At 42.9% G+C, this 12,525-nt stretch overlaps 1 protein-coding gene across 1 annotated transcript in view; it reads right to left on the reverse strand.

Annotated features, from left to right (window-relative positions):
- The window catches only part of slc8a1a (solute carrier family 8 member 1a), a gene marked incomplete at both ends in the record, with an annotated part of 184,774 nt that extends 172,667 nt beyond the window's left edge, over positions 1-12,107 (reverse strand). Inside the window, one exon of the mRNA XM_084441361.1 lies at positions 10,294-12,107. Coding sequence (XP_084297487.1) covers positions 10,294-12,107 — 1,814 coding nt within the window. The remainder of the gene's footprint in view (positions 1-10,293) is intronic.
- Between the last annotated feature and the right edge of the window lie 418 nt (positions 12,108-12,525).

Here is a 12,525-nt window from a genome sequence, read left to right on the forward strand (position 1 = left end):
TTACAGGAACCCCATAGGTCCTTTCACCTCTGCAAACAACAGTAACTTGTAAACAGTACTAATTTCACTGAACATACAACAGCCATCCCTTCACGCTGTCGTGGAGGTTTACAGCATGAAGAGATGGTTGTTGTATGTTTGGTGAAAGTAGTACTGTTTACAAGTTAGCTGTTATTTCGAAATGCAGAGGCGAAAGGACCTATGGTGTTTACAGGACGACTTCACAGCTTGGTAAGCATAAACCATGTAATTCCTGAACTTGAAATTCACGTATATCATACTTTTTCGAGTTTTTCGAGTGTGCCCATAGCTAGCAACGAGCCAGGGTGCGCGCGCCGACGTTATTGACACTCACTCTGTAATGCACAAAACAGAAATAATTTAACCTGTACTAGTCTGATACATGCCAGGGAAGCCAGGAATAGGGCTAAACATGAAATTCAGTGTACATATCCTTTAAGGAGCTCGTCTGCCATACTGAACTTGTGAGTTCAAATCCCACAAAACTTGTGGGTTCAAAACTTGTGGTGTGGATAGTTTTTTGTCACTGGATGTTATACAAGCTATGTAAAAATGCGGTTACCTGTTGGTTCTATGTCAGTTATTGAATTTATGTGCAGTAATTGAACATATGAAATACTCCTGTTTTGAAATTATACCTACAATATGTCTCAGTAATTACCCATTATATATATATACCCTTTTTCTGTTGATAAACAATTAAGTGTGCGGGCGCATTTTAGCAACTGGTGGGGGCAGGTGGGTAGCCCAGAGAGGGGTCCACTGCCCCGATCCAATATGACGCGAGGGGGCGGAGTCTCGCCACCACACCACGGACCCCACAACTCAGCCCTCGGGTGGGCTAGAGACACAGGGTCTTCACTGGTGGGGGCAGGTGGGTGGCCTGGAGAGAGGTACACTGTCCATGACCAGCTCTGATCCGAGGAGGGGGGGGTCTCGCCATCACGCCACTATCCACGCCAAGGATCCCACAACTCAGCCCCTGAGTGGGCTAGAGACCCATGGTCTTCACCAGTGGGTGCAAGGAGATTGCCCAGAGGTCACTGTACTGCGCTCAATCAGCTCTGACCCAAGCAGGCGGAGTCTCAGCACCACGCCACTATCCATGCCATGAACTCCACAACTCAGCCCCTGAGCGGGCTAGAGACACACGGTTTTCACCAGTGGGTGTATGGAGATTGCCCGGAAGTAACTACACTACATCCGAACTGCTCTGATGCAAGGGGGCGGAGTCTCGCCACATAACATGACAATCCTCTGGATGTGGCAGTTTAAAAATGGCTGTTCAAATAAAAAAAAAGGAAAAGGAAAAAAACAAGGAGACACACTCCTGGATGGAATGTAATGCCTGAATGGAATGTGGTGCTATATTGACTTCAGAGGGTGATATGGATTGCATATCCCAAATTAAAACTAAACAATTAATATACCTTTTTCAGGAAGGGCTAGCTTATGGTAGGCTAAATGAAAAGGATATTGACTTCCAAAACATTTTGATTTTGTTCAAATAAAAAAGTTTTGTGTTATTTCACCATGAAAAATAGTTTACTGTATATGCTTTCTGCCTATTCATCACTGTGTTTAGAGGTCAACAGTACATAATTAAAACAAATTATCAACATAAATTCAGGTAATCCATGTGCACAAGGTACCTGACTACTCTCACACAAAACTTTAAGTGGATCAGAGCTTCCTTTGGAAAACTAGACTGCGCAATGTAACCCTTGTACCCCCCAGAAAGATCTTTATTGGCTCTGTGGGGTGCATCAGTTCATCAGTTGGTTTCACTAATATCCCACAAAAATAAAGTTCCACAACAATGCATTTCTTGAATGGGAAACCCTGAAGATAAAAAAAAACGTTGTTGTGTTTTATTCTAACTTGGGTAGGGGTACAGTACCTCAAAATCTGAGGGCCCCTCCTGCTAGACTAACAATTTCCACCTGCACTAAAGTCATGTTTGCAGAACTATATTCTAGTATTTCTTTGGTAAAATTACATTTTAACTATTTGGTGTTGTTGGACAGGTACTTGGGTCAAACCACAGGAAAGTTAATGCAAATTTGAGTGAGCATTATGAAATTATGGGCTTTTTTGTCACCTCACGCCTAATCGGACAGGCTTAATTTGGCTCTTTTTCAGATATTAGGGTAGGTCTAAAGAAAAGGCCAAAAAACTTATTTCCCACAAAACTAAAGTTCCACAACCATCCATTTAATTAATGGGACACATAGGGGATATGAAAAAACATGGTTGTGTTTTGTTCTAACTGGGGTAGGGGTATCTCGAAAACTAAAGCCTTTTTTGAGGACTTGCTGCTAGCCTATCTCTTCTATGATTGTAGATCGTTGTTGATCATAGCCTAGAGTAGGTCAGTCCTACAGTGTTAATTTTGACAGCAAATTATGATTTTGTTTTAGTCATAGTCTTTTGACTAAAATGCCATTTAGTTTTAGTCATATTTTAGTCATCTGACTTGTTTTAGTCTAGTTTTAGTTGACTAAATATCATTACGATTTTAGTCGACAAAATCTACCATAGATTTAGACAACTCAAATTTAACAGCCTTAGTTCAATCAATCAAGTTGGATTTATATAGCGCCCTTCATGAAACCCAGAGCGCTTTACAGAGTCCAGTATTCATTCAGACGGTCATACCGGTGGTGGTAAGATACATCTGTAGCCACAGCTGCCCTGGGGCAGACTGACAGAAGCGTGGCTGCTTCTGTCAGACAGTTTCATAATGAAGCATTCCTCTCCCCCAGTCTGATGCTAACTGTGTTTGTGCCTGATATAGCAAGCTATAACATTATCATGTCAGCACTAGTTGGCTAGTCAGGCTAGCTAACATCAGGCACAGGCTAGCTAACGTCACCGGAGGAGAGGGGCTATGGCGGCGCCAGGTAGCTAACTGTTCGTGTCTTATCCATCTAGCTACAGTATAACATTAGACAGCAGCAGTAGTTGCTTAGCTAGCTTACCCAGACTAGCTAACGCTAGATACCCCCGCCAGCCGCCACAAGCATAGCCCCACTTGCTGCTACACAGTGTAACGTTAGCTAACCTGTTCCTAACAGCTAGCCACTAACGTTAGCGTTGCAATGATCAGACACTTCAGTTCTCCCCCGCCACAAACCTATGTGAAACACTGGTTTATTTTAGCTTGTATTGTATTTTAAGTATTTCAGGAACACACCAGCTTGGGTTTAGCTAATACAGTAACGTTAGCGGGGGGTGGGGGGTGCTTACCTTCTCGTGAATTTCGGGATGACTGTTCTCCAAATGTCGCTTTAAGTTTGTTGTATTGTATCATTGTATCATTTTCACCCCACACGGTTTACAAATGGTTTTGTTTTCCTTTGCATCAAATATGAAGTTTATCCAGATGTCTGCTCTCCTCTTTCTCCCGGTGTGTGCGAACGTTGACAAAGACATTTCTGAACTGTGGTAATTTACTGAACAGTTCAGGCGCAGCAGTCATATGCTGTTAGTTGACTTCCCGCCGGCCGGTGTAGCAACGGTACTATTCAAATGTAGGCTAAATACACACAGGCTACCTGTAGGTTGCATCCAACTCGTTCTATTAATACATACATGATCCAACTGCGCACATCCCGAACCTCGACATTCTGATTTGAACTTTTCCCATACGTCCCTCCATAACCATTTTATTCAAGTTTTTATTTGTTGACGAAAATGTGAATAGATAAAGTAATAGTTTTTGTCATCATACATTCATTTTTATTTATTTATCGTCTCGTGACGATAACCCAAAAAATGTCGTTGACGAATAGTTTTCGTCATAGTTCTCGTCAACGAAATTAACACTGCAGTCCTACAGGCTATTTTTTTTTTTTTTTTACAAAGTTGATTGTAACCTAGAGTAGGTCAGTCGTACAGGCCTTTTTTTACTAAGTTGAAGTTGATCGTAGCCTAGAGTAGGTCAGTCCTACAGGCCTTTTTTAGAGCATGGTGGATGTAGACCATTCTTATAGTGTATTGTATATACTTATTTAAGGGTTGAAAAAGTGTATCTAGTATGTCCTAAATTGTATTGTCTGCGTTGGTATGTGATTCTGATTCATGTTTTCTTTTTTTTTGGGGGGGGGGGGGGTGACTCGGAGGTGCGGGTATCTTACGTGTGTCCACCGAGGCCCACTCCGCAGAGGAGGGTCTGGGTAATGGGGCTGAACAAGCAGCAGCACGGACCCTCCGCTGTCAGGGTAGCTGTAGACGGGCACGTGTGAGTGGTTGAGTGCCTGCATCCTCGACTCGCTCTCTCCACGCACTTTGTTTTATTTGAAAAAAAAACTTGAAAACCGTGTTGTCAGCCAATGCCATTAAGAACTGGTTTGTATTTTGTTATTTACATTGATGACCATGTGTTGGTGTTGTTATGATTGTATACAAGTCTGTACTGTCGTTAGAAAAACATTTTCAACTAACTGTATCATATTCAAAACCTATGTTAACACTTTCAACTGAATGTGTACTATATTGATCTGTCAATTGTCAATATTTTCTTAATTTTGATTAGCTACTTTTGTCTTAGTAGTTAATTCCAATGAAATACGACAAATTCAAAACATGTTAATACTTTCAACTAAATGTGTATATATATTGTGTTTGTACATTCAGATTTTTATACACATATGTGTATATATATGATATATCCTAACTTTTGTTCATGTAATCAGACATTCAAAATAGATGCTTCAACTTTCAACTGAATGTGTATATTGTAACTGAATGTGTATATTGTAATTGTGTATAATACTGTATTTTCTTATTGCATTTCAACTGATAACTTAATTATAATTTTCAAAACAGATGTTTATACTTTTAACTGAATGTATTAATAAATAATAAAAACATATTTGTGTTGAGAAAACATTTATTCATCAGTGGATGTCTAAACCCATGCAATTCATGCCACCAAGGAATGTATTCAACACACACACACATAATACTTCAGACTATTCTTAAGACTGCAGGGTTTGAAGGATTCCTGCAGGATTTCATTCTCCTACAGGGATATTCTTTATCCTTCAGGTTTTTAAGGATTCCTGTAGTAATGTAAATTCCTGCAGGAATATTATAATCCTGCAGGATTTGTTGGAACTGTTAGATTCCTGTGGGAATATTACAATCCTGCAGGATTTCGCCCTGCAGGACTCCTATAGGAATATTCTAATCCTGCAGGATTTGAAGAATTTCTGTAGGAACTGTTAGATTCCTGTAGGAATATTATAATTCTGCAGGATTTCATCCTGCAGGATTCCTGTAGGAATATTATAATCCTTACATTCCTGCAGGACTTTTTTGTAAGGGCAGAAGTAAATTTGAAGACGGGGCACCAGCTAATGTAGCCAAGTCTGAGCGCAGTAGGCTATATGGCTTCAACACGATACAAAGAAAAAATAAGCTTGATCGGAGGTGTGGATCCATACAAAATTGAAATAGTCGCCATGAGTTAAAATCACTCATTGCCAATCATATCCGGACATTAACTATCTTGTGCATAGCGGCAGGTTTGACAGCGAGTGCGTTCACATGCACACTATACGCCGATCAACCGATAATTGTAATAATGCGATTATTGAAATGGTCTTGTGAACGCCTTTATCTGATTTCCAAAATCGGGGTAAGGTCCATTGGACGATTGTGGGTTTTCATTTGCACATAACTATATTTTAATAAAACATTGAAGTCCGCCTGTCCATGACTTTCCCTAAAATTGTGTTCTGTTGCACCCCCTATTGTTAAATTATAAATTAAAAAAACATACACAATATTTTGTTATTTGAATGATCTTGAATATATATATATTCAATCTCATTCAAATAACAAAATATCGTGTATGTTTTTATTTATTTATACCGGCCGCCAGCCGTTCAATGAACGGCTATAGGGAATGCGCAGTTTCGCGCTGGCTACAGCCTATTATATACACAGTTTTGCGCTATGTAGGCTATTATAAATAAGTATTATTCATTGGGGGAGCTTGGACTCGCTGGGGACTGGTGGAGAGACGCAGAGCTTCCCCAGACGCGACATCCTCCAGTTGGCTGAAGAGCTGCGCGCTCTGGCGTCCAAACAGCCACCGGCGGCGCCCCTCGCAGTATCCACAGAAGAATATCCCCCCAAAAATACCTGCATGGTGAAGACAAGCTGCAGCAAGAACAGAACTGTCTACCAATGCATGAAGTGCACCATAGCTGTCTGTGGCAGTTTCACTGCCAAGGTGCAGAGGATATGCGCGAAGTGTATTTGAGCTGCCGCCTCAACCGTGCGTAAAAGCAGAGCGCATCAACTCGTCACGAGTTACTTGTGTATCTACAACTAGTAGCCCATAGCCATTAAAACGGCTTATTGTTTTATTCATATATCAACTAGATAATTCGATAATAATGAGTAGGCTAGTAGGCTATAAAAGGAATTCAATAGGGCCTAATAAGCCTTAAGTTGTAGCCTAGACTACAGTACAATCACAAGACGCATAGGCCTAGGCTACCGTAAAAAGCGTTGCGTTCTCATAGTCCTATTAACTTAGATAATTATTAATTAGATAAGTATTATGTATCTACGTTCTATGCTGCATCTGTACAGTAGACTACTGTTTTATTTGGATCCTTGGCCAAAATGCTGTTCTTGTAGCCGTTTCATCGATTCTTCTCCTTTTGTGAAGTGTAGGCTATATTCTTGTTAAAGTGCGGCCTAGGCTTTATTCTAAAAAAAATATGAGAAAGGCGTCATAGGCCTACAGACACATACAAATCATATGTTGCTTTTAGTAACATTAAAAACAATGCAAATGCAAATCATGCAAAGTTGAAGGCCACGACTTCATCAGTTAGGCTAGTGTTGGCATAGATGCTCAGGTCATAATGTCCGTTGAAAATAATTCCCTCTAAGCACAATTTGAATTCTATTAAAATAGGCTAAAATCAAATTTCCACATATTCTGATTCCTTCTATATAATTTTAATTTTTTTATGTGTAGCCTAGGCTATAGGCTTCTGCGATGAACAAAACAGCCACAATGTAGCCTGCTTATAGCAAGCGAGAGGGCAGTCTACCATAAAGTGTATAACCATAATGTAATATATCTAGACTACATGCATTGTGGTATTTCTTTATATAGCCCAGCCTTCCTATCAATTGTTTCTCAATAAACAGTTATGTCATCCTCTGAGTCCGAATAAGTAGGTTAATAGACCGGCAGCTCTAAATGCCTTCCCAATCAATGAGACATGGTTGTAAAAATGATGTTTTATTGATGAAAAGGGTAAAACTTAAAAACATGTTAAGAGTCATTGCATTGATCGATGCAGTCCGTTCAAATAGGCATCAAAAGATAAAGTAGGCCCATTTAAAATGACCAATTACATCTTCAAATCCCTTCTAATCTTGGCCTTTGATAGGGTTTTTTCCCGCCCTACTGCCAATTATAGCCGGACATTAACTATCTTGTGCATACAGAGCACAAACAATGAAACAATGAAACGAATAGATTTCCTCCCAGTCTGTCTGTGGCATTCGCTACCAGCAAACACTGAAAATACAGGTCCTCAATTTATTTAGATTAGACTAGCCTATCCAACTGAACCACTCCAATGAATGTTGAACGTAGCCTACTTTTATTCTTTTGGTTTTACAGAATCGGCCTACAATGTCCACACATGCATGCGCCATATCTGACTAGCTCGCCACTCGCCAGCGAACCTGGACTAGACTATTGTTACCCCCCTCCCCTCCTACAAATTCTTTTATATTCAAATAAACTGGATGGACCGGTTTCCTAGCCCTGGATCGTGGGGAGGGGGGTAGCCTACGTTAGCGGGTGCTTTGCCATTACCAGTGTTGCCAGATTGGGCGGGTTCACGCCCAATTGGGCTTCTTTTGATCACATTTGGCCGGAATAAATAGCATTGGGCGGTTGGGCTGTAAAAAATAGCATTGGGCGGGCGTTTAAAAATATATATATATATTTTAAAACTGGCGGGACAGACGTTTCAATTTTATCCAATGATGTTAGTAATAGGGTGGGAGATGTGCACCTGTCCCGTAGGGGCGAGGGAGCTCTGCCTGTTCAATGCATTTGATTCACACGGTCAAGGAGAAGGCACGAGGTTGAGGTCGGAGTCAAATCTAGCTAGCTACCCCCGAAGAAACCTAAAGATGCCAACATGGGGATGTGGGATCAGCAGGTTTCTGTCATGATCACCGCATCGATGCCTTTTGGCTGGAGGTAGAGGCCTTTAAAGATGCCGGAGGAAATCTGTGCTTTCAGGATGTTGCACTTATTGACGCAATCAGATTGCTCACTCTGCCCATATCAAATGCTCATGTGGAGAGAGCATTTTCCCAAGTGACGCTAAAGATGATGCCAGAAATCGCATGGGATTTATCATAGAATTTACATCTGGCCTCAAGACTTTTCTATTCCAAACACCTTAAACCTTTGTTCTCTCTCTCCTTTTGTAATTCACCACCTCCCTCAACCGTTCACATAGACAGGGTGGCCTCCAGGAGGTCCACACACCTAGAAATGTCTACTCCAGAATAACCATCCTTTGTCCCTTTGTCTCCAAGAAATTGCCGCCTTTTCTCATGTCACATGTCTGTATTCTCGGCCACGCCTGCCATTTCATATGACGTACAATGGATTAGCCAATCACTGAATTAGTCAGATCGTGAATTAGTGAATTAGATCGTGTGTGGCCATGGCCATGAACACAAGTAGAGGAGGGAACCAAGTGTCTCATTCTCTCTCCACAGTTGTGTGGTTGTTACTCCCCACTAGCTACATATTCATTCAATCTTTATTTAACCTCGTGAATCAATTGAGAGTTAGCTCTCATTTACAATGAAGTATAATCACTCTATATTTGAACTTGTACTACAGGTGAGAGAATCCTTTTTAATGGTCTCTCATTCGCTCTCCTAGCTATGATGTTAGAGTTGTGCAAGACTTGGGTGTTCTCCTGCTCTGAGTGCCCATTCTCCTACACCTCCCTGATCTACCTCCACAAGCACATCAAGAGGAGCCATGACAACCTCTGTCTCTGCTGAGGAACACACAGAGCATTATGAAGTAGCCAGTGCCTTGGCGAAGGTGTTTGAGCAGCAGTCGTCAATGGATTAACTCCCAAGACACAAGGTAGAGACAGCGCAACACGCGCTATGACTCCAGTGATGAAGGTAATATAATAAAGTGCATTCAACAGTCTCAAAAGAGTACTACTTGAGTTGACTAATCTGAGCTAATTTACCTCTACTAGATGTTCCAGTGCCCAGGCAGCCGGTCCGCCAGAACTCAGACTATGCCAGGTGCCAGAGCCGGAAGGCCTGCTCTGCCAGTTATCAATGCAGGTATCCATGCATGTTTGTGTTGGTGAAATGTCTATGCACTATGTAGAATGTTTGCGCAACCTGCGTGTGTTAGTAGGGATAGAAACTTAAGATAGATAGATAGATAGGCTTTGTTCGTAATAATTAAATTACAACCAGACAGAACAAGGAGTTTGAGAACAAGGTAGGCTCATCTAATGTGCGAGATGAGCTACAGCAATGGGTCAATGAGTAGTATTACTGCGCCCCTATGGGCGTGCGAGCGGTGGTGCGGAATGCCGTAAAGCGCCTGTTAGAATACCGCGGGTCAAGTTACATTCTTATGTTCTCACATCTGTACATCACTAATACTGTTACTGAATATACATGTGTTCAATTAAAAAGATACAATTCAGTAGGCTACGTTTGCTGTGTGGTGCTCTGGGCAGGCAGGGAGTTGAAGGAGCTCTGGCCAGGCAGGGAGTAGAAGAGTCACAAGGCAGAAAACGAGACAGGCGGCCGAGGCAAAGCTGAGATAAAATCACCCGGAACAGGAAGCCGACAGGACAGAACACAACAGAGGAGTCGGCATAGTCAACCCTAACCTTGACCCAGGAACAGAGGGGTTGGCAGGAACTAAAATATATGTTTTTGGTTGTCCCTCTTGGGATCCATTATGAATGTGTTAATATATCAAAACAAATTGATTCAACAAGAGAGATGGATAGCATACTGACTACAACTAAGTATGTTTATAAGGTCCATAGAACAAATTAATTTGTAATTAATCAGAATGTGTTTAGTTACAGTACAATTAAAAACATTGAAAGAGAGACAGAGCACTTTCCCGGTGTAATCCACTGTGCTGTCATCCTGCCTTGTTTAAATGTTACCGTCACAAACCACAGCATGATGAACAAGTGTAATATTTTAACTCACCAGATCTCGTCGTTCTGGAACTCCAGTGCTCCGTGAGTGTCCTCGAAGTCCACTCCACCTCCCTTAGCCGTGCCCTCCACGGTTCTGTAAGGTACGACCACGAGACCCCGTGCTCCCGAGGTCCGGATCACCTTCACTTCCATCATGCCAACGCTCTCGCTGACGGTCATCATCGGCTCGTCGAACATAAAGATCCCAGCATGGTCGTCGTCAAAGATGGTCACCGTGGCTGTGCATGGTAGGCCGAGGCCCGCCAGAGTGTCCGCGCGATTGGCCTCTGGATGTTTTGCTCCTCCCGTGCTCTTGGAAACAACTTGCACGTTGCTGAGGTGGACCAGGAAATGTTCGTCTTCCTCAAAAATGTCATCGTCGATGATGTCTATCCGGATCTCCTTCTCCATCTCGCCAGGCCTGAAGACCACAACGCCCTGAGTGAACTGGTAGTCTGAGCCGGCGTTGGCCGTACCGTCTTCAGTGCGGTATTCTACCGACACTGTGCTGGTCAAGTCTCCACCGCGACGAACCACATTGAGCGCTACTGAACCACAGTTCTCTAAGCACTGGTATGCACCGGGATCGAAGAAGATCTTCGATGAGAAGTCGTTGTCGGAAACCTCAGACCGGACCTCATGAGCGGCGATGGCTTTCCTGGCTTGATCTGCGGCATGTTTCTTCAAAACGGTCCCGGCACCTGTCATGATCCTGGTTGCCTGGCAGCGATAGAACGCGCGACTCTTCTGCTGCTGGGACAACACCTGGTAATTGGCCAGTTCTATCAACTGCTCAGTCTCTTTGTCTGGATGTCTCTGTTTCAGCTCCTTCAAGATCCCAGCCATTTCCCTTCTGGTCTCCTCCTCGTCCACATCCTTCTCGTCTATCCCCATCGCTCCGTCCAGGAAGTCTTCCCTGTGAGCGTTCAGCATTTCCACGTCAGCCTTTGAAGGGAGCTGAGCCTCCCCTTCCGTTTCAATGATCATCCCTTTCTGCCTCCCTGCTCTGTAGCGCTTGTACATGTACTTGTAGAAGAGCAGTCTGCGATCGGCGACATACGCAAACCCCACACATAATGGGAAGAAGAACAGTGTGACCAGGCCTTCCCACACTTCCACAATCCCTGGAGAGAAAACAGCCAAGATCAGGTAAAGCCAGGTATAAGCAAATATACTCCAAGTGGCCGTGACAAAAAACACCCTCAAATGTTTCACCTTCCTGTGCTCTCCATCGGGGATGACAGAAACACAGAGGCCAATGATGACAAACATGTTGAAGGCGGCGCTCCCGACGATGGTATTAGGTCCCAGCTCGCCCGCCTTGAAATCATGTCCACACACCTCGACGACCGACAGCAGGATCTCCGGGGCGGAGGATCCCAGGGCCATCAGAGTCAGGTTTGACACAGTCTCGTTCCATATGCGCACGGTCGTTGTATATGTTTCACCGTTCGGTTTCTTGATGGTGATCTCCCTCTCTTGTGAGGTGATGACCTCGATGGATGCCATGAACCGGTCGGCGATGATGGACACGCCCAGGAACATGTAAAACAGAGCCACAAAATAAATGATGGCCCTGGCCATCTTGTTGGCGAAGGCTGGGTTCTCTGGGCGCCATATGGACAGGATGACACCCGGTTTGCACTCGTAGCCCCCGGGGCCACACTTTGTTTTGTTGCCTACAGAGTTGTTATGAGTAGCGTTAGATCTGACGCTGGATTTGGGGATCCCTGCTCTAGCATACTGGATCTCAGATGAAAGTGCCGACAGAAAAACAGCCAGCTGAAGGATGAAGAGGAGAGGTGACACCACAGTTCGTCCCATGATTAAACCACCACTCTTCCTTGTCCCTGTGAACAAATTAGAATGAGGTATTTAACAGAAAGACACTTTGATTTGTCTACATTTTGGAACTTAGAAACATTTATCAATATATTAAGCTTCCCTGACGGGAACAATACACATTAATCAATATATATGTATTTTATATGTGTAGTAAAGTCAAGTCAAGTTTATTTGATATACTGAAGCACATTTCATGCGACAAGCACAGACTTAAAGTGCAATGAGAAACCTTCACTAGAGCTCTGGCCACCATCTTAGTCCTGTAACTGACGCTTCGATGATCTTCATACTGAAATCTGCTTTTAGTTATTGTAACCCTAGAGGGCAAAACTAATTCCAAGAGTTTTAAGAAACCTTCAAATTGGATGCCTTAGACCCATTGGCCAGTTTAAAAAAA

The sequence above is a fragment of the Borostomias antarcticus genome (genome assembly GCF_949987555.1).
Source record: "Borostomias antarcticus genome assembly, chromosome: 7".
NCBI classification, from domain to species: Eukaryota; Metazoa; Chordata; class Actinopteri; order Stomiiformes; family Stomiidae; genus Borostomias; species Borostomias antarcticus.